Below are 23,008 nucleotides of genomic sequence, written 5' to 3'. Positions count from 1 at the left end.
CCCCCCCCCCCCCCTTTTTATTGTTGCTTCTTGCAAACCTTGGTGTCATGGGGGAAACTGGGCTTAATGAACCTGCAGAGTTGATCCAGGTTGTAAAAACAAGCTTCAATCTGCAGCTTGTTTGCTTATGGTGGGACAAATCCTGCTCTGGGGGTGCAGGAGCCCCCCCAAATCCCAGCTCTGCCCTTAAGCAGTAATTTCATCTCCTCCTTGAGAAGCAGTCCCGGAGGGGGCTTTTCATGGGAGATGCTCGCTCCCTGCTCCCAGCATCTTGGGAGCAGAGGTTATAGGGTGCTTTGCCCTGAACCCCTCAGTGCTGCTTTCCACACCCGCAGATGACTTCGTCAGTGGGTTTTGGTGTGATCCTGCAAACTCCTGACTTTTCCTCTTCCCTGGCTTGTGGGGGGACTTCGTGTGCAGCAGGTGCTGCTGCCTTTGCTTCGGAATGAAGAGGGGGAGGTCAGGAGCCTAAAAATAACCTTAAACCGCCTCCTTGGCTTGAATGTTAAAGCTGCCTTTGCTTTAAAAGCAAAAGGGGCTTCTTCGGCTTTCTGGTGAGGGTGTTTATGATCTTTGTGATGGATTTATTATCTGCAGGCTCCAGCTCTGCAGAGGAAAGGGTTTGTGAAGAGCTGGAGCAGCTCCGCAGCTCTCCCCGAGGTGGTGGAGGTCGGGGTGCAGGAGGGGCTTGGGGAGAGTGGGGGTTGGATCGGATGAGTAGTGGCCTCACCATGTCTGGGCTGGGAGGAGGAAGGAAAAGGCTGTCAGAAAGAGATGGCTGAGCGGGATGAAAATCTTACTCCGGACTTTTCCCTGCCCGGGCAGGGGCTTTCCTGAGAGGATGAGGAGACTGGTGGGTTGTGAGTTCACCAGCCACCAGGCTTCCCTCATCAGTGCAATGAGTTCAGCATGCTCAGTCCCCTGGGGCTGAGGCTGTCCCAGGGGAAGGGTGAGCAGTGACTTCCCAGAGGTCCCAGCCTCTGGCTGGGTGGTCCAGGGTGTGTGTGGGCTCCTCAGCACTTGAGTTTGGGGAACTTAGGGACAGCTCTGCTTTTCCAGAAAGCTGTTTGAAGTTTTCAAAAAGCTCTGGGCAAGGGCTGCCCAGGGCATCTTTGGTGCTCGGAGGGCTCTGAAGTGAGAGGTGAAGGAAAGGGATGGGACTAGCTAGCACCTTCCTAGCTGAGCACAAGTGGCTGCAAACCAACATTTTTCATCTCATTTTAGGGCTGGGACACTGAGTTTGGTGGACTTTGGGGCTGAAGTTGGCTGGCTCGGCTTGTGATGAGGTGAGACCTCTCTGAGCATCAACTGAAGCTGCTAAATCCACATTTGGGAAGGTCATCCTTTCTTTGATGTCCTCCAAAGCCATCTCTGTGCCACCTGGCTTTGCAGAGACCAGCCCAGCAGCCACCAGTGAGGCTTGAAAATGGCAATTGAATTAGAGGAGATCTCAATTAAACAACTCTTCCCCCCCTACCCCCCCAGCCCAGGGGCTCCCTGAACAATTGTGAAATGAGATCTTTATCATTTTTATTAAAAGCTGTACACAAGGCATCACCATTAGGCTGGATGGGAGGAGGGGAGGGGGGTTTAATTCCCTTATGGCTCCCCTCTTCTTCCTCCCTGCCCCCCCCCCCCAAGTTTAATTCATAGTCGTGGGATGCAAAAGCTCCCCAGAGAGTGATGGATAGTGGGAAATTAAGAATATGAAGGAGCTTTATTGAACCCATCAATCTCAGGCGAGGCTGCTGCGATCAAAGGCCCAGCCTGTTCCGGCAGAGGTTATGAGGAGAGCAAAGAGATCAGGTTTCGGGGAAACCCAGGGCACTGAGGGGCTGCAAAGCCAGCGAGCTCCTGGCTTGGCCCCAGACAGAGGAGCCAGCGCCCGCCGAGCAGGGTGGAGAGCGCTGGCCTGGCCCTGGCTGGGGATGCGGATCCTGCTGAGGTTTTGGCACACCTGCATCTCCTCCTCCTCCTCTTCCGGGACACTGGGATTTGCAGCCTGCACAGGAACAGGGGGGTTAACTCTTCCCTGTGCCGCTGTGAGGCTGAAGACCTTCATTGCACTCTTCGCCCCTGCTGAAATGCCCATCCCCAGCGGGATCTCTCCTCCAGCACAGCACCAGCCCTGTTGGCCAGGGCGATAAGAGACCCACTGGGTGCAGGCTTGGGTGTCCCCATGTCACACCATCACTCATTCAGCCTTGTGCTGCCCAGCAGATGGGTTGGAGGCTCTGAAGCACCTGATTTCTCCAGACTGTTCATGAATGGTGACCAAGATGTTGCCACCCTGCTCGGTGGACCACAAGAGGAGACCTTCCCCTGGAGTGGCACAGCATCCATCTCATGAAGATGAGCAGGCTGGGCTGGAGGACTTGAAGATGACCTGGTGCTGGGACAGTGTTAACCCACCTTGGTCCCATACCCAGCCAGAGACAGGGTCCAGGTGTGCATGATCTTCCAAGCAAGGATGTGCTGGAAGGGAGCTGACACACCACCCAGGGAGCTTGTCAGCTTGGTCTTGCAATGTTGCAGCCCAGAGCAGATTCAGGCTGTGGCTTGCCCGGTGGAGTTACCTGATGTCTTTGTGAACCGTGCCTCTCACTGAGCGTTTCTCTCCTTTCCTTCCTGCTTTTCTGTGGCCGCCGTGTCCCCAAGCAGCTGCAAATCAGGGCATTGGCAAGGTGGCATCTGCTGGCTCGTTCAGAGGTGGATCATAAAATGCTGCCTGGCTGAGCTGGTGGGTAGGTAGATCTTGCTTTCTGCCGGTTGCCCTTCTTTGGGTGGCTCCCAGGGAGGTGAGGGCGGCACAGGAAATCCCACAGTGGCTTTTGGAGCAGGTCCTCCATGCAAATGCTGCTTTCTGGGGGAAAGAGCATCCCCAGAAGGATGCTGCCCCATGCCAAGGCTGGTGTGGCTCGCTCTACCTGCCCAAACCCCAGCCCCAACTTTCAAGCCCTCCCAGCCTTCGGTGACCCTATGGGAGGGGAAGTGGGCTTGCAGATGTGTGTGCACTGCCATGAACTTTACAGGCTCCTTCTACCTTTTTACGGAGTGTTACATTCCTGGGAGGTGAGGTCAGAGCAGCTTCCCCTCACAGGCGAGACCAAGGGATGGCTGGAGAGTCGATGCCTTGAGGCTGGGTTGCACTGGGTGGGTGGAGGATGGGGTATGGGGTCTGTCTGAGTTAGATGCTTGCCTGGGGTTGGTGGGCTCTATCCTTCCTCTGTTGCAGCCTGTGCTGGTGGGGAGCAGGATGGTGGTGGCACCCTGATGTGGACCAAATGCTGGGGTGGAGGGGGACCTGCTTTCTAGTTGTGTTTTGGTCCTCTGGAAAGGGAGATGAAGGTCCCAGGCCTCATGTCCTGATCTACAGGGAGTCTCTGGAGGATACCCAAACCCTGGCTGGGAAGGCGATACCCAGTGGAGCGTGAGGCCATGGGGCAATGTGGCCATGGTGGCAAATTCCACTTGTCTGTCCAGAGATGGGGCTGCCTGCAGGGCCATAGCCCTGATTTGGGGAATCTCTTTGAAGCTGATGTGTTATATCAATCATGGTCCCAGCTGTACAAACAGCAGCCTGGAGAAAAACTGCTGACTCAGTTACCCATCTCCTACCCATCCCCTCTGAGCCACCGAGCAGCTCTGGGGGGTTTGGTGACATCCCCGAGCTGATGGGTGAAGTGTCCCCGGGTCCTTGGCTGGTTCCTGGGTCTTGGAGGCTGAACATTGCTGCCTGGTATCTGGGGACGTCTTTGGGCACTCCCTTTCTGATAGTGATTGTAGATGAAGCACTTGTGCGATGTAGTTCTGGGACAGAAGCGGAGGGTGTGGGGCTGTCTGGGCCAAAGTCATCAAAAAATAATGGGGAGAAGGAGAAACAAGAACTTGTTGGGTCTGGCACCACAGCAAATCCCTCTTCATTTTTATTGCTACAAAGGGAGAGGGGCTGTGGTTTCCTCACGGGGCTGGGGGAGGTGGATGCTGTGTGGGGCATCTGGTAGCACAGAGGAACATCAGGGACATGGGTCATGGACTCCCCAGCCACAGTGCGATCTCATCCCTGCTTTGCCAGCCAGCCCGTGTGTCAAGCCCAAAACTTGACCCTTGCGCTGGTTTTTGAGTCATTGGCGTGAAAGCTGTTAAACAACCCAAACAAAGGCTCCGCGTCTATCAGCATCCCGCAGCGGGCAGGGAGCGGCTGGGGGATGATTAGGTGTGCCCTGAGCACTCGGGCTGTGAGGCAAGGGGGGTTTCTTCCCTTCTCCCTCCCTCCCTGTCCAGATAAAAGCTGGATCCTTGGAGTCACAGCTGGATTTTGAAAGCACCTGGTCCCCACCGGCTGCTGGGGTGACCTGAGAAGATAAAGCCTCTCAGCTCAACACCTCCATCCCTGCATTTCCAAGAACCTGGGAGGACTCACACTGGGAAAATCCAATTGCTTTTTGCCTCCAGCTGCCTCTTGCCATCTCTCTCCAGCTGACAGAGGGAAGAAGGATCAGCCATGGCAGCCAACAGCTCTGGTGGGATGCATGATGCTCCGCTGGACAACGGCTTTGGTGGCACTGATGACCTTGTTTCTGACTGGTACATCTATGAAACCATGGAACCAGACACGCCGCAGGATGAGTAAGTGTCCAGCCCTGCTAGTGGATGCCAGGTGTCCCCCTGTCCCTGCTGGGGTCACCCTGGGCAGCTGTCAGACTCCTGTCTGGCTGCTCTATCCCCTTTCTGTAGACCAACATCCCCTGAGCAGCAGAGCCAGTATTTATTTTTGGGTGAATGGGAGGTGGTTAAAAAGCATTGTTTTGGCCCCCTAAAAATGCTACATTTCTTTAGGGTGCTTCTGGAAAGAACTGGGGTAAATCCTGCAGCAGGCATCTCTGCTAGTTACGCTCCCTTTTGCTCTTTTCCCCAAGTGCAAGGTCAAGTGCATGGTGTTAACCTTCTGCCCTGACCCCTCTGAAGCTCCCAGAGCCTTTGCTGGCTCCATGTTTCTGGGTTTGAAGATATCCTCACGACACAGCCTTGCAAATCAGTCTGCTGCCTTAATCCTACCCCAGCTCTACACAAGCAGCTGTGCAGATTTTGGCTAGGGGTGGAGAGAGTTATCAGCACACCCCGATCTACTGGCAGGGAAGCAGGGCTAGGATGCTTGGATGGGTCCCTGCATGGCATGGCCACTCTGAACAGGTTTTCTACCTGCAAAATAGGGCTGGATTTGCATGGATGTCTTCCTCCGCTCCCCTGCACACCCCCATTGGTGTATCAGTGGGTCTGGTAAAGCCTATCCCTCTCCATCCATGATGATCTGCTCTTTAACTGAACGTACTTCTAAGACCAGTGCTGTGTTTGCCCTGGAGATGGGGTCCCAGGGCCCAACCTTGCAGGAAGGACCCAGCACTTCATGCCCTCCTAGCTGAGTGCCCTTCCCAAGGACAAGAGAAGTGCTATAGGGAGGGGAAACTGAGGCATGGAGCAGCAGGGCAACTTATCCAAGGTGTTCCACAAAGCATGAAGTTGAGCATCCCAAGGCCCACCTATCAGCATCTATTGTCCTTCTGTTGACTTAGTCCTCTGCAAGTGGGTTTTACACCACTCAGTTGACTGACACCTAATCCTGAAGGCAAGCCAGAGGAGATCCCAGAGGTGACCAGCCCAAAGAGTTCCTCCTTGTCCTTAACCTTCTGCATTGTGAAACAGCCTTTGAAATCTCCTTGCCCAGTCCCTGTTTCCCCAGGCAAAACCCCATCTGCGTGACCCACACCTCTGCTAGAAACCTTTGGGGTATTTTCTGGGTGTCTTCCTTTGCAGCAAGCCATGGTCAGTGAAGGGATGGAGGCAGCACTGGGGCGGGGGCGGGGTTCCCATCCGACAGCTGGTGGATGCTCAGGATTTAGATGCTGAACACTGGTTGATACCAAAAAGGGTTTTGGTATCCCTGTGCTCCCAATCTTGCAGGCGGGTGCCCTGGATCTCCAGAGCCTGGATATCTTTGGACAGCAGGAATTTTCTGGTCTACCCAAGGCCAGCTGCTGGCAGAGAATGAAAGGCAAAAAATCAGAGCTTTGCTAATGGCAGCTGGTCCTCTAAAGCCTTTTCTGGCAGGCTGGTGACAGCCTTGGACATATGATGTCCGAGAAATCCTAATTTCATTATCAGACCTTTCTCTGCAGCCTTGCTCATGGGAGTTCTGCAGCTGGTCTCCTGTCTCTGCCCACCCCACTGGCACTGCAGGGTCTAGGAGGGCATGAGGGCTTGTGTGGGGTCCCCCTCCATGAGTTACGGGGCTCAAGGGGCTCCCCCTCTCTGAGTTATGAGGCTCAGGGTGTTCAGCTCCCCAGCGCAGGGATTTGCTGCCCGTTGTTGGGTAAAGGTGGCTGGGCACAATTATGCCTGACCTTGGGGAGAGGAGGAGGACTGCAGCAAAGCAGAGATTAAGGGATGTAATGGAGGCCAGAGAGTGAATAAATAAAGCAAATCCTGGCATGCCTGCTCGGCTGACCTTGTCTTGTGGGGGATGCAGCTCTGGGACCCTGGGCGGCCATCACCTCTGCTGTCCCCCCAGCTCTGGGTCTGGTGCCTTCACGGGGGCATGGGAAAGGTGTTGAAACACCCTACAAGGGGTCTTCAGCCTCCCAGGTGTCATTTAATAAGTGAGTGCCTTAGGCAGCAAGGAGAACTGCTGCTTTGCAGGCTGCCTCCCTTGAAAAGACAGAGCCAGAGCAGATATGCGTGTAAAAGAGCTAAAGGGCGGCCTCATCCTTCCTCGTTGATCTCCTGTTCAGCTTTGGCATCCCTGTACATGCAGGGAGGTCGCCCAGACCCTGTAGGGATCAGCTCAGGGCCACTCCTGGCTCTTATCTCTCTTGCTTGATCATAAAGTCCTCTCATGAGGGTGACTTCATCCCTGGTTATTGACAGTTGTGTAACCCAGCTCTTCAGGGGTTTGGCCCTTCTCAGCATCAGACCAAAACCTTCATGTACGTGGCATCTTTGCTTTGCCTTTTTGTGACTGAATACCACCATGCATGATTTCTTTTCCCCCTCTCTTTCTAGCATGCTTTCCAGCGTAATCCCAGACTGTGACCCCACCATTTCTCCCAGACTATATCACATCTGCATGGCACCCGTCTCTGTAAGTATCTACCGAGTCCCATGAGGTAGGTTATCTGTTCCAATGTTGTATTTTCTGTCCCAAGCTTGAGTAATGCCCATCTACTCCCATATAGCAGGTCTGGGTTCTTGGTTTGAGCTGGGATGCTCTAACAAGGAACTTGCACATTTCCAGACTTTGTTTCATGTCTGTAGTTAATGGAAGGCATTGATTTATTTTTTCCACCATGGTCACTCTAAGGTGTTTAGAGCTCATAACTCATCCGAGCAGGCTGAGAATTGCCTGTCCCTGCTTCAGCCATGGCTGGATTTAGGTTGTTCGGTGGAGGTAGTGTCTCCATGGAGGGTCCCAGCACATAGCAGTATGTCCGAGGCCCCCTCCCCAGGCCTCCCTGCCATGTATTTATTGCTCCATTGATTGTGTTTCTGGCAGCTGGCGGTGCTTGTGGGCTTGTCCTTGCTGGTGAAACGCAGGCGTCTCCACCGGAGCTGCTGGAACGGTGTCCCAGGACTGCTCAGGTACCCTGGCACTGCACCCTGGTCACCAGGGTCCCTGTCACCCTGCAGCCAAGTGGGTGGAGGGATGCTGATGTGCAGCATGGGATAAACCAGCTCTGGGGCAGAGGATGATGGGGACAGAGTGCCCATGATCTGGTATCAGGCTCATTCCTTTCTTGGCTTGCAGCCCAGCCAACTTTCTGGAAGAGGAAGGCAACCAAGGGCTGGTGGCTGCAGTGTTTGGCATCCTGTTCTCCTCCCTGTGTGTGCTGATCTTGGACAAGGACCCTCTGCCACTCGTTGCCCACTCCTCTCAGAGCACCCGGGGTAAGACCAGCACCCTCCTGGCCTGTGGGCACCACACTCTGCCCCACCCAGGGGGCATGCAGCTTTGGTGGCGCCCTGAGCGTCCTGTTCACCCTGGTCCATACTGAGAGTGCTGCCTTCTCTTGCCTGTTTTGCTCTCCCTTTGCTCTTCTCATCATCCCACTTAGAGTACTGGAAGATCCTGGCTTTGCTCTACTACCCTGCCTTCTACTATCCCCTGCTTGCCTGTGCCACTGTGGGGCACAGGATCAGCTACCTCGTGGGCTGCCTGCTCTCCTGGTGCCACTGCGTGGTCCACGTCTGGCAGAAGGTGGATTGTCCCCAGTCTCCAAAGGTATGTGTCCCACTATCTGGGGAAGGAGCAGGGAGGCTGGTGTGGCCCAGGGTTGGGGGTGGCTTTCTCATCACCCCCCCAAAGTGACATTAAGGTGTCAGCCACCCAGGACTAGGCCCCCAGGCTGGGATGGTGTGGCGTGTGACATCTCTGCTTCTCCCCAGATATACAGGTACTACTCCATGCTCTCTTACATCCCCATCATCCTCTGCCTTGTGCTCTTAAGCCTTTGGTATCCAGCCCTGCTCATCAGGAGCTTCACCGGGCAGGAGGAGACTTTGAGTAAGGAGGTAATGAAAATCCACGGAGTGACTCGTGGTGGGGGTAGTGGGTAGCATGGGAGAACCCCTTGATGGACTTGCATGGCTTTGGGAGCTCTTGTGCCCCACAGCCCATCTGTCTGCCTTGGGGAACAGGAAAACTGGGGTGCTCCCAGGGCGTGTGTTCCCCACTTTGCTCCAACACCAGGAACTGCCTCCCCTCTGTTCCTCTGATGGCATGGGACGCAGCTCTGTTTATCTCGCTGGATTTGAAGAGGGAGTGAAAAATCCATCTTTAGAGTAAACTCCTTATTACAAGAGGCTTAAGGCATCAATGCATCTCGTTCAGGCCAGGACTGGGGTTGCCTTGTTTTCCTCCCAGGCTGGATAATCCTTGGCCTTTTGGGAAATGCCAAGGCTTTGTTGGGAAGAGAGGAGGAAAAACCTACTTCAAAAAAAAGCAGTCAGCCCAGGCATGGACTGAAGTGACCCCCAGGCGCTTGCTGGGAGCTGGCTGATGGGAATGAGGGTTCTCAGCTGTCCTACCAGCGTGACTGGTTTTGGGCTGTTTTCTTGACGGGAACAAGGCATATTTATTTCCACCTTTGTAGTGGCTGAAGATTTGCTGCCAACATCACTGTAACACATTTGTTATCCAAACAAGGGCTGGGAACACGTCACCTTCATCCGGAATGGAGGGTTCTGCAGGGCATTGTACTGGTGATGGTGGGTGGCCAGGGAGGGGTAGCAGAGCAAGGAGATGGCTGCCGGGTGGGCTGCAGGTGCTCTTCCCCCCACCAAAAGGCAGAGTCACCTCTCCTGAGTGCCTGAGAGTGTCCCTGTGCACAAATCAGGCAACTTAATGTTGTTTTCCTTAAGGTTACAGGGAGAGGTTATTACAAGAAGTACCTAAAGGCTATCCTGTCCAAACGCCCTCGGAAGGGAAGGTAAGGCCAACATTTTCCCGTGGCTCTGCCTGGTCAGCACGCACTTGAGCCAGCCCTCTCTGGCTCTCTGCTGCCTGCAACAGGGGCAGAGAGCATCCCTGCTCCTGAGGGACATGCTTTTCACCCTCTCCTTCATCCTCCAGCTCCGCGAAGATAGAAGAGAGCCTCCTATCAAGGGTCCATATGTATTTACGCTCCTACATCTACGCTCCTGAGGAAGGTGGGCTGTGGGCGTGTGCAGGCTGTGCTCTTGGCCGCAGCAGCAGCTTGGCAAACACGCTGCCTCCCCCTCCCCGGAGAGAGCAAATGCCTTTCTTGGCTCCTTCCCCAAAGAATCTGTGCTGCAGCAGCTGCCGTCCGCCGCACGTGTGATGCCTTGGCTTTGCACAAACTGTTGTGGTTTGGGGTGGGGAGCTGACCCCCCCCACCATGGGGGCATGGGTGGGCTGAGGCAGCGAGGTTCAGGCATGGGTTGTTTTAGTATTATAGCCTGATGCTTGATAGGGCTACGATAAGGGACTAAAACCCCTAACAGCCCAGGAATGGGGAACTACCCCTGTCCCCCCAGCCCATGGAAGAACCAGGGGCTGTCCTGGGAGGCAGCACCCCAAGGGATGGGGCTCCCCACGCAGCAGGCACCTGGCTGCTGGGCTTAGTGCTGCGGGCACAGGCCTGCAGGAAAGGAAGATCAACAGGAAGAAAACCCCTCCAGGCAAAGCACAGAGAAACTGCTCTCAGCTATACATCCTTGCAGGATTTCCCTGTGGAAATCCCAGTCAATATTTGACTGCACTGTTCCAGTGCACTCCTCAGAGTGTTTGCTTTAGCTGCTGGGTTGAGTGGACCTACAGCCTGCTCCTCTCTTCCTGTGTGATCCCACATCCCAGCTCCTCTCCAATACACCCCTCTGATTCTGCCTTACAGGTTTCCAGATCCCACTGAAGCTTGTCCTGTCCATAACGATGGCCGTGATTGCTGTCTACCAGGTGATGCTGATGGTTAAATGCCAAGCAGAGCTCCCTTCCTGCCTCCTTGAGGCAGGGCAGAGGAGCCCAGAGGTCATTGCCATGCCACAATTTTGGCTATGGGGATGGTATTAGCGTGCCTCAAGGTATTAACCACCCCTTGGCTGAGCAGCGGCAACTGGCCATGTGCTACCAGAGCTCAGCTAGCCTTAAGTCTTTAAGCTAAGATGATGGCTCAGCTAAGCTAAGATGATGGGATGCGGTGACCTGGGGCTCACATGGCACCACTCCCTCTCAGGTTGCCTTGCTGCTCCTGGTAGCTGTCGTCCCCACCATCCAGATCGTGAGGGCGGGAATGACAAAGGATGTTGTGGTGTTGTTGGTCCAGTTTGGCTTGGTGCCCTCGGAGAGCCCGGCTGTCCCGGGTGACATGGAGAAGGAGCTCAACACTGTTAAGTACTACCTGTGGTCACTGGAAGGTGGGTTCCCAACCAGGTCATGCATCTATAGGTGATTTTTGGAGGTTTTCAGAACTTGTCAGAGGGATTTGTAACCAAGAGAATGGTCCAGGAAACGGTTGGTGATGGGGCAGCTTCCAGGGGGATTTAAAAAACAGCTTCCAAAGCCGCAGCCGTGCAGACATGAAAGGCAGCTGCGTAAGCCTGGTGCTGTGCCAAGCATCTCCGAGCAGCCACCACGTGCCAAGACAGTGAGACAGGGAGAGCCGGCAGTACTGCGCTGCAGATGCTGCCCTTCGGCTGTGGGCTTTCATATGTGCTGGAATCAAGCAGATGGCCCCCGGCCCCCTGGATAATTGGAAGCTGTGGATGGGAGGGGTGCAGGGATGGCAGGGGTGCCCCCCTCCCTCCACGGCACTACCTTGGGGCACCACCAAGGGGTGGGGTTTATGGTTTTTCCCGAGTGACTGAGACCCTCTCATCCTCTTTGTTTTCTTGACATCTCCATCCCTTCTATGAGACCTCCTTCCCTCCTTTTGCTTTCACTCCCCAGCATCCCCTTTTCTGACATCATCTTCCTAGGCTCTCTCCATCGCACTGCCTGCTTATCACAGCTTGCTCAGTGATTTTTCCAGTGCTGAGCTAGCCTAACTGCTTGTATTTTTCCCTGGCTGCTTGTCTTTCCCCTTTCCTTTCACTGTCTCATCAGTGCATGCCTGCCTGGGAGGTGGAGATCCCTGTGTCACAAAGGGGGTAGGGATGGAAACTGAGGCACCGTGCCCTGTTGGGGAGGTGCATCCATGCAGCCCCATAACTCAGCCCCAATGGTCCCGAGATACATTTTACAACAAAATCTCATTGCTGAGCCTGACCACAGCCCTGACCCAGCCATCTCCCCCTGCCCCTCCGCAGTCTGCTACATCTGCTCGCTGGTGCTGTGCTGCCTGCTGACCTGCGCCATGCTCCTAAGGACACTGGTGATGCACAGGTATGGTGTCCTCATTCCTCTGGCCTTGACCTTAACACCGAGCTGGCATGCAGCGGATCTCTTTCCACAGGAACAACTTGAAAGCGCTCTACCAAGGGGCTGTGCTGGATGTTTTCTACAAAGCCCATATCCTCCGCCCATCGCGACAAGCCATCGTCTGCTGGATGAGTTTTGCTGCCTTCCAGACGGCTTTTGCCTGCCTGGGTAAAGGGTGTTGGGGGGTGGGACAGGGAGGATGGGTGGTGGAACCCCACCTTGCAGAGCCTACTGCAGGTTTAAGTATCTCTTTCTCCTTTCTTGCCCCATTTTGCAAAGGGACAGCTGCGAGGCTTTTGTTCCTCTTTCCCCAAACACAATCTGTCCTACTGTGGGAAGGACCATGCTGAACACCAAATGGTTGGGAAGAAAAAAAAAAAGGGGGGAGGGGGGGGAAATGATGACTGGTTTTGGCTCAAGATCAAATATTTTGATTTGAGAAGCTGCCACAGCATCTCGTGCAAAGGACTGTCTGTCTCCTTCAGTCCTGGTCTTCACATCTCGGGTGCTCCTCGCTTTGTGTCTTCCCCAGCACAGCCTGGGTCTCCCTGACTGGGAGGGCTGGCCACCCTGTGGGTGGATGGAGGACATCAAAGGAGGTAGAAATCTTCACCCCCACCATGGTTTGGAGACATTTTAAGGCCTCTCTGCCTCACGTGAAGTGACTCTGAGCAGTGTTTGTGGTGATGTATGTGCAGCACCCAACCATATGGGCATGCCAAGGCTACACAGAAGAGTCAAGCTGAGGGCCCAGGGGTGTGATGGAAGGACAGGGGGACCACCAGCTCTGTTAGTGACCATCCCTCAGGAAAGTGGACCCATTTTGCGGGCAGATTGAAGAGAATAGTGTGGTGGTAGGAGCTGGGGAGCACCCCAGGAGCTCCTTGCACAACTTTGTCAGCAAGGAGGAGCTTTCCTTTGGCCACTCAGTGCTTGGTGCACCCCTAACAGAGCTGGCTGCATCCCACTGTGATGCCGTGAATCTACCTCCTGCTTTAAAATCTTGGGTTTCAAGTCATTAAAACAAAGCAGCAGATGTGAAACACAAGCTCAAGCACAAGGAAACACAGCCACTGACAATCTCAGTGTGATTTATGATTAGAAATCAGGACTCAGGCTGATTTTTATGAGGCATCATAGTTGCAGTCCCGAGTGATGGCTTTTCTCAGTGGGGATAATGTGGGGAGTGATAAGAAAGGCTGAACTTGTAATTAAATCCCACGCAGAGCATCGTGTTTGGAATGGAGGAGGCAGGTAAGGATCTCACAGGATTTTTATGAGATTAAAATGAAAGATATGTTCAGCAACAAGCATGGGTTTGGGGAATAAAAGAAAGAGCAAGAACCACTTCTCCCTCTTCTCCTGCCATGGTTTCTCACCCTGTGCTTCCCTCACAGGTCTCCTCATCCAGCAAGTGATATTCTTCATCTGCTCGGTGGGATTTACCTTCTTTGTCATCATCCCACTGCAGTCTGGCACAAACATGTACCTCTTCAAAATCATTCAGAACATGTGGTGAGTCTTGCAGCCCTCAGGGAGGGATGGAAGACCCAAGTGACCATGTCCATGGTGTGTTTTGGGGTACTCTGCCAAGGGGAGGCTCTATCCTGGGCTCTCTCAGCTTCACTGGGCATTTCTGCTTCCTTGGGTGGTGTCTCATGCTTGGGACCCTCCTGGTGTCCAACCTGTCTCTTGCCTCCCACCCAGGCCCTTCTGGCTGACCCTGGTTGTTGCCGTCATAGTGCAAAATTTGGCAGCTCACTACCAGTTCCTGGAGCAGCATTCCCTCCAGAAGGAGCTCACCAACAGGTGTGGGGACACTGGGGGACTCTGGGGCAGACGTGTCCCTCCTGAGGTCCAGGATGCTGGGACAGTGTTGGGTTTACACATGCCCCTGATGTCGTGGCATCCTCTGTGCTGTAAGCTCAAGAGGGAAAGCCTGGGTGGGTTTGGGGGGTTTAAGTGGCTCTATGCTCCCAGAGAGGATTTTTTAGAGGGCCATGGTCCATTTGCAGCCTTGATTTCAGTGGGGTGAGGCTGGTGAGGTCTGTGCCCAGCTCCACCACCCCCATTTGCAAGCCTCAGAGGAAACCCAGATCCCTCAGGATCAGCTGGGCCAGTTCAGACACTGCTAGTGGATGTGGTCCCTCACTCACACATGGTGTCACTGCCTAAGCTGTCTCCTTATACTGCAGACCAGGGTGACAGATGGATCTAGGTGTCCTGCTCTGTCCAGCCAAGGCACTTCCACCACATCCATCATTCCACCTCCCCGCCATCACCTAGCATTATGGGGAGGCTGCTGTAGGCTCTTCTGGCCTCTACCGGAGCTGGTGTCCTCCATCCCAAGCCACCAGACTCATGCTTTGGCTGGTTTCTAAGTCTTCAAGGAGAAAAAGAGACCCTATGTGTGCTGGAGGCCAAGCTATGAAGTCCTAATGGCGTACCAGACTGTCTCCTCTCCAAGAGCCCTGACGGGTGTTTGCTTCTCTCCATGGGACGGAGACACCTCAAACAGGGACTGTGTCTGCTGAGGAGGGAGGGAAGGGTGGGAGGCTTATTTTGGCATGAGATTTCTCTGGCAGGCAAGGGCCGTGCTTCCCATCCCGTGGTATTTGTGTTCCTTACTCCTCCTTCTCCACCCGCAGGCGAGCTCTCTACATAGTCACCTACTTGCTCTTCCCTATCAATGTCCTGGTGGGTGTCCTGGCTGGAGTGTGGAGGATGGTCATTTCTGGCCTTTATAACGCTGTCCACTTCTGCCAGCTGGACATCAGCCTGCTTAACCGCGGTGTGGAGACCTTTGACCCGGGTATGGCACTGGGGAGGTCCCTCTGAGCACCTCCATGAGCATGGGCACCCTCCTCTCACCATGCAGCTCCCAGGGGACATGGCCAGGGGCTTCTGCATCTCTGAAGCTGTCAGGTCCAAGGTTGGCTTCAGGTCCTCACGTTCTCTGTTCAGAAATGGGCAGGTGGGACAATGGGGACAAGTGGCTCCTGATGCCCCCTTAGTCCTGCTCTTCCATCCATTCCCAAGGGCAGGTGATGTCTTGATGGGGTCCCTTGGGCTTCACCAGTGGCCAGACCCCATTCCCACAGGCAGCGGACCCTCATCTCTCCTGTGCTAAAGGCAGGAGGGAGGAGAGCTCAGCCTTTCCTCTGATTTTCCTGCTGGGATCTTGGGAGCAGAGCTCATGCCCAGCTCTGGAGGCAGAGCTGCTCTGCAGGGCAGAGATGGAGTCCAGAAAATAACCTTCCCCTTTACTCCAGGGCAGGAGGGAGTGGGGAACCATGAAGTCTGACCCCACCACATGTGTTTACTGTGGGTTGTGTTTCCCCAGGCTACCACGCTTACTGCCACTATCTGAAAATTGAGGTCAGCCAGTCCCACCCGGTGATGAAAGCTTTTTGCTTGATGCTTCTCCAGCTTACCAGGCCAGAGGGGCCACCAGGGCTCCAGGCCAGCAATGTGGAAGAAGGTGAGATCTTCCCACTGCCAACTGGGGGAATGCATGGCCATGACCGTGGAGGGGCATCAGGGTCTGCTCTGTGGGTTTGCTGCTCCTCTAGAGATGCTGGTGGTGCCTTGCAGTAAAGGGACCATTGACAGTTGTGGCTCTGATGCTCTTTCCACTTTTATGCCATCTCTGCTTGGTATGTGATCATCTCCATCCCAGGAGCTTCTCTCATTCCTCTGCCCATGCACGGGCAGGATGGGGCTCCTCTGCTTTTGCCCCAGTGTGTAGATGGCGTCTGGGCAACTCCAGCAAGGAGAAGCTGGGGCTGAAGTTGTTCCTCCCTTCTCATCTCCTTTCAGGCATCCAGCTGATGCAGCCTAAGAAGGTGCCTCTGAGCAGAACCAGGTTCAAGCAGAGCCGGGCCCGCTGGTGGCTGGCCTACACGCTCCTCAACAACCCCTCTCTGACTGCCTGCCGGAAAACTGCCCTCTCCGACCCCACAGCCAACGGCACCCAGCTCAGCGCCTGCAAGCCCTGACCTCCAGAGAAGCCCCCCCACCTCTCTCTGCCTCCCACACACACTTGTCCTACCCCATCCCTGTCTCCCATTGACTCTCCTCCTGCACTGCAGGAATTTTGGGCACCTCTTGCCCCTCTCCAGCCTCTGGTCCCTCTCCAGAATTTACGGGGGCTGGATTTTAGTTCTACATCCATGCTGAGCCACTACCAAGGTCCAGAGATGAAGACAAATGGGCCACCTCCAAGCCTGACCCGGACAGAAAGGGGTTGATGAGCCAAGCTGAACCCTTCAGGCATCTCAGAAACACCTTAGGAGGCACTCCTGCAATGATCACACCAGTTCTCAACAGTTGCCTATCTGACATGTGGCAAGGCAGGCCCAAGTGCCCAGCACCAGGGCAGTAAGGAAAGAGGGAGGAGATGTGTGTCTGTGTGTGTAGAGGGATCCTCAAACAGATTGAGCACGGGGAACTACCTGCATCTCAGCATGGTCTCCCTGTGGAGAAGGTCCCCACTTCCAACTCCATCTGCAGCTTCTCTCTTTCAGGTCTAATCCTGGGTTCCTTTGGGCACCACACCCAACTGTGGAACTTTTTTCCCCCAATTTTGTGAAGGTTAAAATCCCCATCTGCTCCTGCTCTGGGCTGTGAGGTTGTGGATCTATTTGTTTTCTGCTCACTGCAACTTTCATCCCCCTGGTGCCTCTTGCTGCCACCTCTTGTTTTGTTTAAAGCCAGCAGTTCCCCCAGGGCTGGTGACCCTTCAAGTGAGCTGAGCTTGAATTCATAGAAAGCAGTTTTCCACCTCACTTGGACATGCCGAGTAGAGGAAGGTTAATAAATAACATACCTCATTCCTATGCTCAGGGTGTGCTTGGTCTCTTGGCCATTCCCAAAGAAGTTAAACCTGTCAGGAGGGACATGAGGACTGTCGTATCTCTGGGTGATGGTTGGGACAGACCTTGCTCTGACCATGTGGAGCAGAGGCTTTGCTGTAGATCTGCTTGACCTGGATGTGATGGGATTGAATCTGTGATCCCCCTGCCTCACCTTAAGGAAATTTTAACACAAAGCTGATCAGTTTGCTTTCCCATCAAAAAGTTTGGCCCCTAAACCAGAGCCTCTATGAAGGATGGGAATTGAAATGGGACATTTTATGGCTAAAGCACCAGAGGTAGTTGTCCAAGGTGTTTCTGGATCACCTCTTCCCATGGTGCATCCCTTGAAAATCCTGCCTTTTGTGGCTGGAAGGATGCCTGGCTTCAGCCCTGCGATTGCAGGCAGGGCTCTTGGTAAGTTGTACCAGTAGCCCCTTACTCTTCTTGACACAATCTCAAACATCCCAGCCCTGCTAAAGTTGGCACTTTTGAGACTTAGCAGCCCCTCCTGCACAGAGCAGGGCTGCTGCTTTGTCCCTTCTGCTCCATGGTGTTTGAGGCCCTTGCTCCAGGGATCTCCTTGGGGGGGCAGACCTACTCTTCGCAGGCTTTCAAGGACCCCATGACATCTTTCTGGGGTGCTTGCAGCACCATTGGTGTGCTTTGGGGGTGAGTGAGGCTGAGCCCTGTGCTTTGGGGTTTGTCTGGAATGTCCTGGCACCTCCTCACAACATTGAAGCTCCCTGGGTGGGAGCCATCCCTTTCCCCAGGAGCCTGACCCCCTCCCTTTCTATGCCAGTGAGGAGAGGGGGCTCCCTGCTTCATCTGCTGCCTGCAGGTGCTGCCCCAACAGCCATCCAGCACGCTTGGATGCTCAAAACCCTGTCGCATCCACTGCCCACTAATCAAATACGATTAAACCAACACTGGTTTAATCGTATTTGATTGCTGTCTGGCACATAGTACAATGTCACCAAGCTGGGTGACAGCGGAGGCAGATCTGAGTTGTTCTCTTTTTAAGACAGCGGGAGCCCAGGGTGCAATTCCTGCTGTTTTCTCAGCTCGGCTGTGTGGTGAGCATGCTTGGGTTTGCACAACTCAGCACGGGAGAGATGCAATGCCGGTGGGTGCTGGGTGCCCTGTGTGTATTGGGTGAAGCGATACCTTAAGGCAAAGGCTGCGCTTTTCCTTTGCAGCCCATCCCAACCCATCTCCAGCCACCAAGGCACTGGGGATTTGAAGGCAGCCTTGGTAATCCCTCAAATCTTCGGCCACTCTGGGCCATGGGTGGAGTTGGATTTCAGCATCTGTTTACACAGCCCTGCCCGAGGCTTCCTGGAGATATCTTGGCAGGCGGCGTGCTGGGGCTGAGATGAGAGATGACAGTCCTGAGAGGAAGGCAGGAGGTGGCTTCATTGATTTGCTTGTTTTCTTTCCTTTCTTTGACACAAACAGGGTGCCCTGGGGGTGAACCAAGCCTCTTCATGGTGGCTTCTCACCTCTCCTCTAAACCCTGGCCATGGGTAAGGCCATGGGATAGCTCTGGCATCCACAGCCCTCTCTACCAAATGATGGTGAGGTAGTTCACAATGCTAATCCATCTGAAAACAGCCCTTAATGCAAAATTGCCCATGTGGGGAATGGAAATTCAGATCTGGGTCATGCTGTGGCTTTGCAAATGCGAGGGACAGAGGAGCTGATGGGTGGGGGCTGTGGCATCCAGGACTTGCACTGGCTGGTGGCCATGGTAGGTCACGATGGTGATGCCAAGTGCGATACCACCTGCAGCATCCAACCCAGGAGCCACGTGGCAGGGTGCCCTGTTTGTTATAAATGAGTGATGCTTAATATTGCTAATAATTTGCCATAAAAGCTGTGAGTAAACTTGGCTAACACAGAGGAATTTACCTTTCTGGTGACAAAACAGCCATGCACCAGCAAAGCTGGGGGGAGCAGCAGCTCTGTAATGTGGCCAGAGACTTAGGGCTGCTGAGACCCTAAATCTTATCTTTTATCCTTATGTCAGACTCCAAACCCTGTTCCCAGCTGAGATTGCAGGAATAGGGTCCTGTACCCCACTATTCCCAGGCAGGCAGGGAAAAGAGGACCCCAGCTGGGATAAAAAGTTGCATCCTACGAAATGAAACCGAAACTCTCATTGGGGCAGTGATATTTTTCATCCATTCTGCCTGTAATGGAAAAAATATGCGCCTGCTTGTTAGCATCAAAGGCTGTTCGTGCAAGGAGCTGCTGACTGCTTCTGCCTCGGGAACCCCACAGAGATCTTGGCACCGTACCCGGACAGTGTTGGCATATGGCAGCTCCTCGGCTGACCCTTTCCTTACTCTGCAAGTTGGCTGGACACTGAACCGTGGGGTTGGAGAGCTTGTTGGACCTGAGGCTCCGGGGCAGCTGTTTTCAGCTGATTTTGCCACTGCTGCCTCCCTTTATCTGCTGTCAGCAGTGGGGGGAGGGGGGGGATTTTTGAGTACCCTATAAATGCATCCTCCCTCCAGGGTCATCATGGGGGAATGTTACAGCACAGGGAGGGCTTTGGGGGAGCTGGGGGGAAAGGGGGTGCCTCCTGAGCAAAGAGGGTTGGTGATGAGCTGTGGTACCCCAGATGATGTTGGGACTGGGGGATTTGGGGGTGCACAGAGCCAGCATGCACCAGATTGTTTAAAAAAATGGTATTTATTGCTGTCTGTACAGCTTTGGTTATAAAGCAAGGATGGCTGCAGGGGTCTGTCCAGCTCCAGCAGGCAAGCACTGGCAGAAGACATGAGAGCTGGACCGCCCATGCCTTGGGGTGGGGGAGATCCTCAGCCCCCCGCCATGAGACAAGGGGTTCCCAGCACCCTGGGGCAGCCAGGAATGGTATATATGTCCCGCATGGGAATGCTAAAGCACTTAAAGGAGTGTGTCTATGGCTTATAGGTCAGTTCAGCTTCTCTCTGTCATCTGGGTTTTTCCAATCTTTCTTCCTCTGGCTCCATCATGCAGCCCCTGCTCAGTTTCCCGTCAGAGAGGAGAGCTGGGAGATTATTTTGGTCTCTTTGGGCTCAATCCCTCCCCATCAGGGTCAGAGCCGGAGCAGTGCAGCTTGGTGGGTCCAGCCCAGCCAAGCATTTTGGACCGCAGGCTTCCATGGTGAAAGGGAAAGGGGGAAAAAAAAGAGCTGTGTTACATATGAGATAGGTACTGAGGGTGGCATGGCCTGATCCTGCAACATGCAGGGAAGGTGCAGGCACCCTGGGTGCTCCCAGCACCCAGCCAGAGGAAGCCCTTTGTGCTCCTGCAGGGATGAAGCCTGTGAGAAAGCTTCTTCTGCTCCACAAAATGGCCCGATCCAAGCCCCTGGCCCCATCCAACACATCCTACTGTACCCATCCTGTTTACAAAGCACCATTATATCTCTGTCTCACAGAGCCACATGCACTGGGACCCCAGGACCCCATGCCCAGGCTATTCCCTCACTCTCAGACTGTTCCTTCTGCTCCTAGTGCTTCACATGAGGTTGGTGGTAGGAAGGATGCACCTGGCCAGCTAAGGGCCTGGGCGCTGGTCACAGCGGGGATGTCATCTTTAGTGCCGCTGGACCGAGGGATCCTCTCTGCAAGAGATCCCCTCCCTGGTCACAGCTCGCTGCTGGGGGTGGAGGAGGGCTCATGGTGGTGGGCTGTGGGGATGGGTGATGGTCACCCTGTTGAGGGTGGACTTATCCTGCAGCTGCACTTTGGTCTCAGAAGGGAAATAAATCAGGAGGTGGCAGAATTGGGTGCCTGGAAAGTGGCAGCACAGTGAGGATCAGCTCTACATCACCCGAGCTTGTTTGAAGCTCTCAACTAACGGAGCCCTGGGCTTGAGTCTTGGCCCCCTTTAACTCCTGACCGCCCGCAGTTCCCAGAAGCTCAGCAAAGGTATGGCACTACGTGAAGATAAATGCTACAGAACGAGGGGGAACCCCTGAGGCACTGTTTCCTTCTCCCCCCTTTAACAGCAGAGCACGAGGCCCAAAGACAGCAGGAGGGTCCCCAGGTGGACCTGGGGCACCACTCCTCCAGCCCTGCTCTTCGACTCCCTTGGCATGTGATAAACGATCACCAGCTTTTCTCCAGCACCAGAGGGATCCATTTCATCACCCTTGTAGCAGCTCCGCCCCCCGAGGTGACTGGCTTGGGGGTCATCTCGGAGCAGATCTTCAGCTGGATTCTCTGACCCAGCCAAGGCCACGTTGACCGAGACATCCCGTGTGCCCACGTCATTGACAGCGAGGCAGGTGTAGATGCCTTCATCCTCCTTGCTGAAGTTGGGGATGGCCATGGTGCCGTTCTTGAAGACCAAGAAGCGCTCTTGGCTCTGCTTGACGTTTCCATCCCGTGCCACATTGGGCCCATTGATCTCAACACGGCGGCTGGAGGTCTGGATCTTCCACCTGATCTCTGGTGGAGGGCTGCCCGCCACACTGCAGTGCAGAGTCAGGGTGAGGCCATCGTACATGACGGTGTTGTCCAAGTTGGAGAGGTAGGTGAGCTGCACGGAGGGTGCAACACAGTGGTGGTCAGGGATGTCTGTCACTGCCCTGCCCTTCAGCCTGCCAGGAGCCACACACAGGGTAGACCCCCCCTTGGTGATGGAGACAGAGGTGTTCTCAGTCCACTTCTTCAGCCAAAAAACCTTGCAGGAGCAGTTGAAGGGGTTGTTGAAGATCTGTAGCTGGGACAGGGAGGGCAGGTTGTCAAAGGTGCCCTCGACCAAGGTGGTCAACTCATTGTCATTGAGCCAGAGCGAGCGCAGGTCCTTCAAGGAGCGGAAAGCATCCCAGGGCAGCCCAGCCAGGCGGTTGTTGTTCATCTTCAGGATCTGCAGACCACTGAGGTTACGGAGGTCCTGCCAGGGGAAATCCACAATCTTGTTGTGACTCAGGTCCAGGTTCTTCAGGTGCACCAACAAGGCAAAAGTCCCTGGTTCCACCACCCCGATCTGGTTGTAGCCCAGCCACAGCGACTGCACTTCGGGAACCTCGGCAAAGGAGCCCTGTCCCAACCAGCTGATCCTGTTGGCCGACAAGGTGAGGATGGTCACGTTGGAGGACAGCCCCTTGGGTACCTCCTGCAGATCCTTGTAGGCGCACTCGGCCAACAGCCGCCCGTTCTTCTTGGTGGAGCAGGAGCAGGCGCTGGGACAGGCCAGGCAGGGCCCCAGGAGCGTGGCCAGCCCCAGGCAGCAGAGCAGGGGCCTCATCCTTCCTCCTGGGAACAGAGATGGGGGCAATGAAAGGGACAGGTCTAGTCGAGATGGGGATCTGCTTTTCTTGCCAAATATGAAGAGGAAGTAGCAGAAGAGCAAAGTATCCATGTGACTATCCCCAGCACTTCAGCTGGAAAAGGCTGTTTGAAATATTTCCTAATCTGAAGAAGGCATTTCCTTGCCAAATGCCTTTGATTACCTACGTGAGTGGGGAACTTCCCCCTAAACCCTCTCCTTCCTCCACTAGAAAATGCCTCTCTTTGATCTTTGATGAAATATCACACCCCAGGATGCTGTTTCCTCAGGTTTTGGGACGAAAAGTGGGAGCTGGGGATTCAGAGTTCACCCTGCTGAGGCTGGAATTAGGAGAAACAGAGTAACCACAGCTCTTTCTCAACCAGCCTTCCCCTAAAACCATCAAGTTGTTCAGATTTTCAGCACGCTTTCAGACCTCAAACCAACCCCCCATCTCCATATTTTTCCATGTCATGGAAAAAAACAGCTTCTCGTGTGTTTTTTTCAGCAAGAGAGTGTGGGGTCCCTGGCTGCTGCAAGTCTTTAGAGGAAATATTTCCGAGCTAACTCCTTACTCCCCTTCTTCTTGCCTTGCAAAGGGGACTGTGCACACTCGCTTCCCGGTGTATGGAAGCTGTGTCCCACCAGGGAAGAGGTTAACTGCGGCTCTGCGAGGAGCTGGCAGCGAGACCCCTTTGTCTCTGCCTTGTAGGCAAGTTTTGCAGCTCCTGCCAGTCTCCAACCCTGTCATTTAGAGAAGGGGGGGGGGAGATAGTTTATTGGTAAAGGAGAGGCTGAGTAAGACCTGCACAATAAATGGGGGGGCCGTAAAATGGGACACAAAGGGTCCTGTCCTGCAGGGATAGACCACCCCAAGTCTGGGTTTCAAGGGGTGCGAAGGAGCCCCGAGGCTCTGAGGGTGATGGAGGGGTGAGATTTCAGCAGTCTGGGGGGGGGG

General features: G+C 54.5%; 2 protein-coding genes across 6 annotated transcripts in view; one reads left to right on the top strand and one right to left on the bottom strand.

Annotated features, from left to right (window-relative positions):
* Positions 1-16,087, top strand: part of STRA6 (stimulated by retinoic acid 6) — a 16,427-nt gene extending 340 nt beyond the window's left edge. Inside the window, exons 2-19 of one of the 5 annotated variants that reach the window (XM_026855800.1) lie at positions 2,659-2,740; positions 4,285-4,629; positions 7,060-7,138; positions 7,550-7,635; positions 7,802-7,941; positions 8,109-8,275; positions 8,440-8,565; positions 9,415-9,482; positions 9,626-9,702; positions 10,407-10,468; positions 10,746-10,926; positions 11,818-11,893; positions 11,964-12,097; positions 13,327-13,444; positions 13,637-13,738; positions 14,578-14,741; positions 15,273-15,410; positions 15,749-16,087. In XM_026855800.1, the coding sequence (XP_026711601.1) occupies positions 4,505-4,629; positions 7,060-7,138; positions 7,550-7,635; positions 7,802-7,941; positions 8,109-8,275; positions 8,440-8,565; positions 9,415-9,482; positions 9,626-9,702; positions 10,407-10,468; positions 10,746-10,926; positions 11,818-11,893; positions 11,964-12,097; positions 13,327-13,444; positions 13,637-13,738; positions 14,578-14,741; positions 15,273-15,410; positions 15,749-15,927 (2,022 nt within the window). In that variant the 5' untranslated portion in view covers positions 2,659-2,740; positions 4,285-4,504 and the 3' untranslated portion in view covers positions 15,928-16,087. Of the gene's footprint in view, positions 1-2,658; positions 2,745-4,284; positions 4,630-7,059; positions 7,139-7,549; positions 7,636-7,801; positions 7,942-8,108; positions 8,276-8,439; positions 8,566-9,414; positions 9,483-9,625; positions 9,703-10,406; positions 10,469-10,745; positions 10,927-11,817; positions 11,894-11,963; positions 12,098-13,326; positions 13,445-13,636; positions 13,739-14,577; positions 14,742-15,272; positions 15,411-15,748 lie in introns of those variants that run through there. The other 4 variants (XM_026855803.1, XM_026855799.1, XM_026855801.1 and 1 more) reach the window with 4 other exon arrangements.
* A 3,373-nt stretch (positions 16,088-19,460) lies between these two features.
* On the bottom strand, positions 19,461-22,963 carry LOC113483854 (immunoglobulin superfamily containing leucine-rich repeat protein-like). The gene has a single exon (XM_026855822.1). It carries the CDS (start codon positions 22,141-22,143, stop codon positions 20,779-20,781), a length of 1,365 nt encoding a protein of 454 aa, XP_026711623.1. The 5' UTR covers positions 22,144-22,963; the 3' UTR covers positions 19,461-20,778.
* Between the last annotated feature and the right edge of the window lie 45 nt (positions 22,964-23,008).

Source organism: Athene cunicularia (genome assembly GCF_003259725.1).
Source record: "Athene cunicularia isolate RWA chromosome 10 unlocalized genomic scaffold, athCun1 chr10_part1, whole genome shotgun sequence".
NCBI lineage: Eukaryota > Metazoa > Chordata > Aves > Strigiformes > Strigidae > Athene > Athene cunicularia.
The sequence above is the reverse complement of the archived record's forward strand: the minus strand, read 5'-3'. Positions and strand labels throughout refer to the sequence as shown.

Bases quoted from the DNA above. Each gene is read 5' to 3' on its own strand.
- LOC113483854 (XM_026855822.1), bottom strand. From the start codon at position 22,143: ATGGATACTTTGCTCTTCTGCTACTTCCTCTTCATATTTGGCAAGAAA.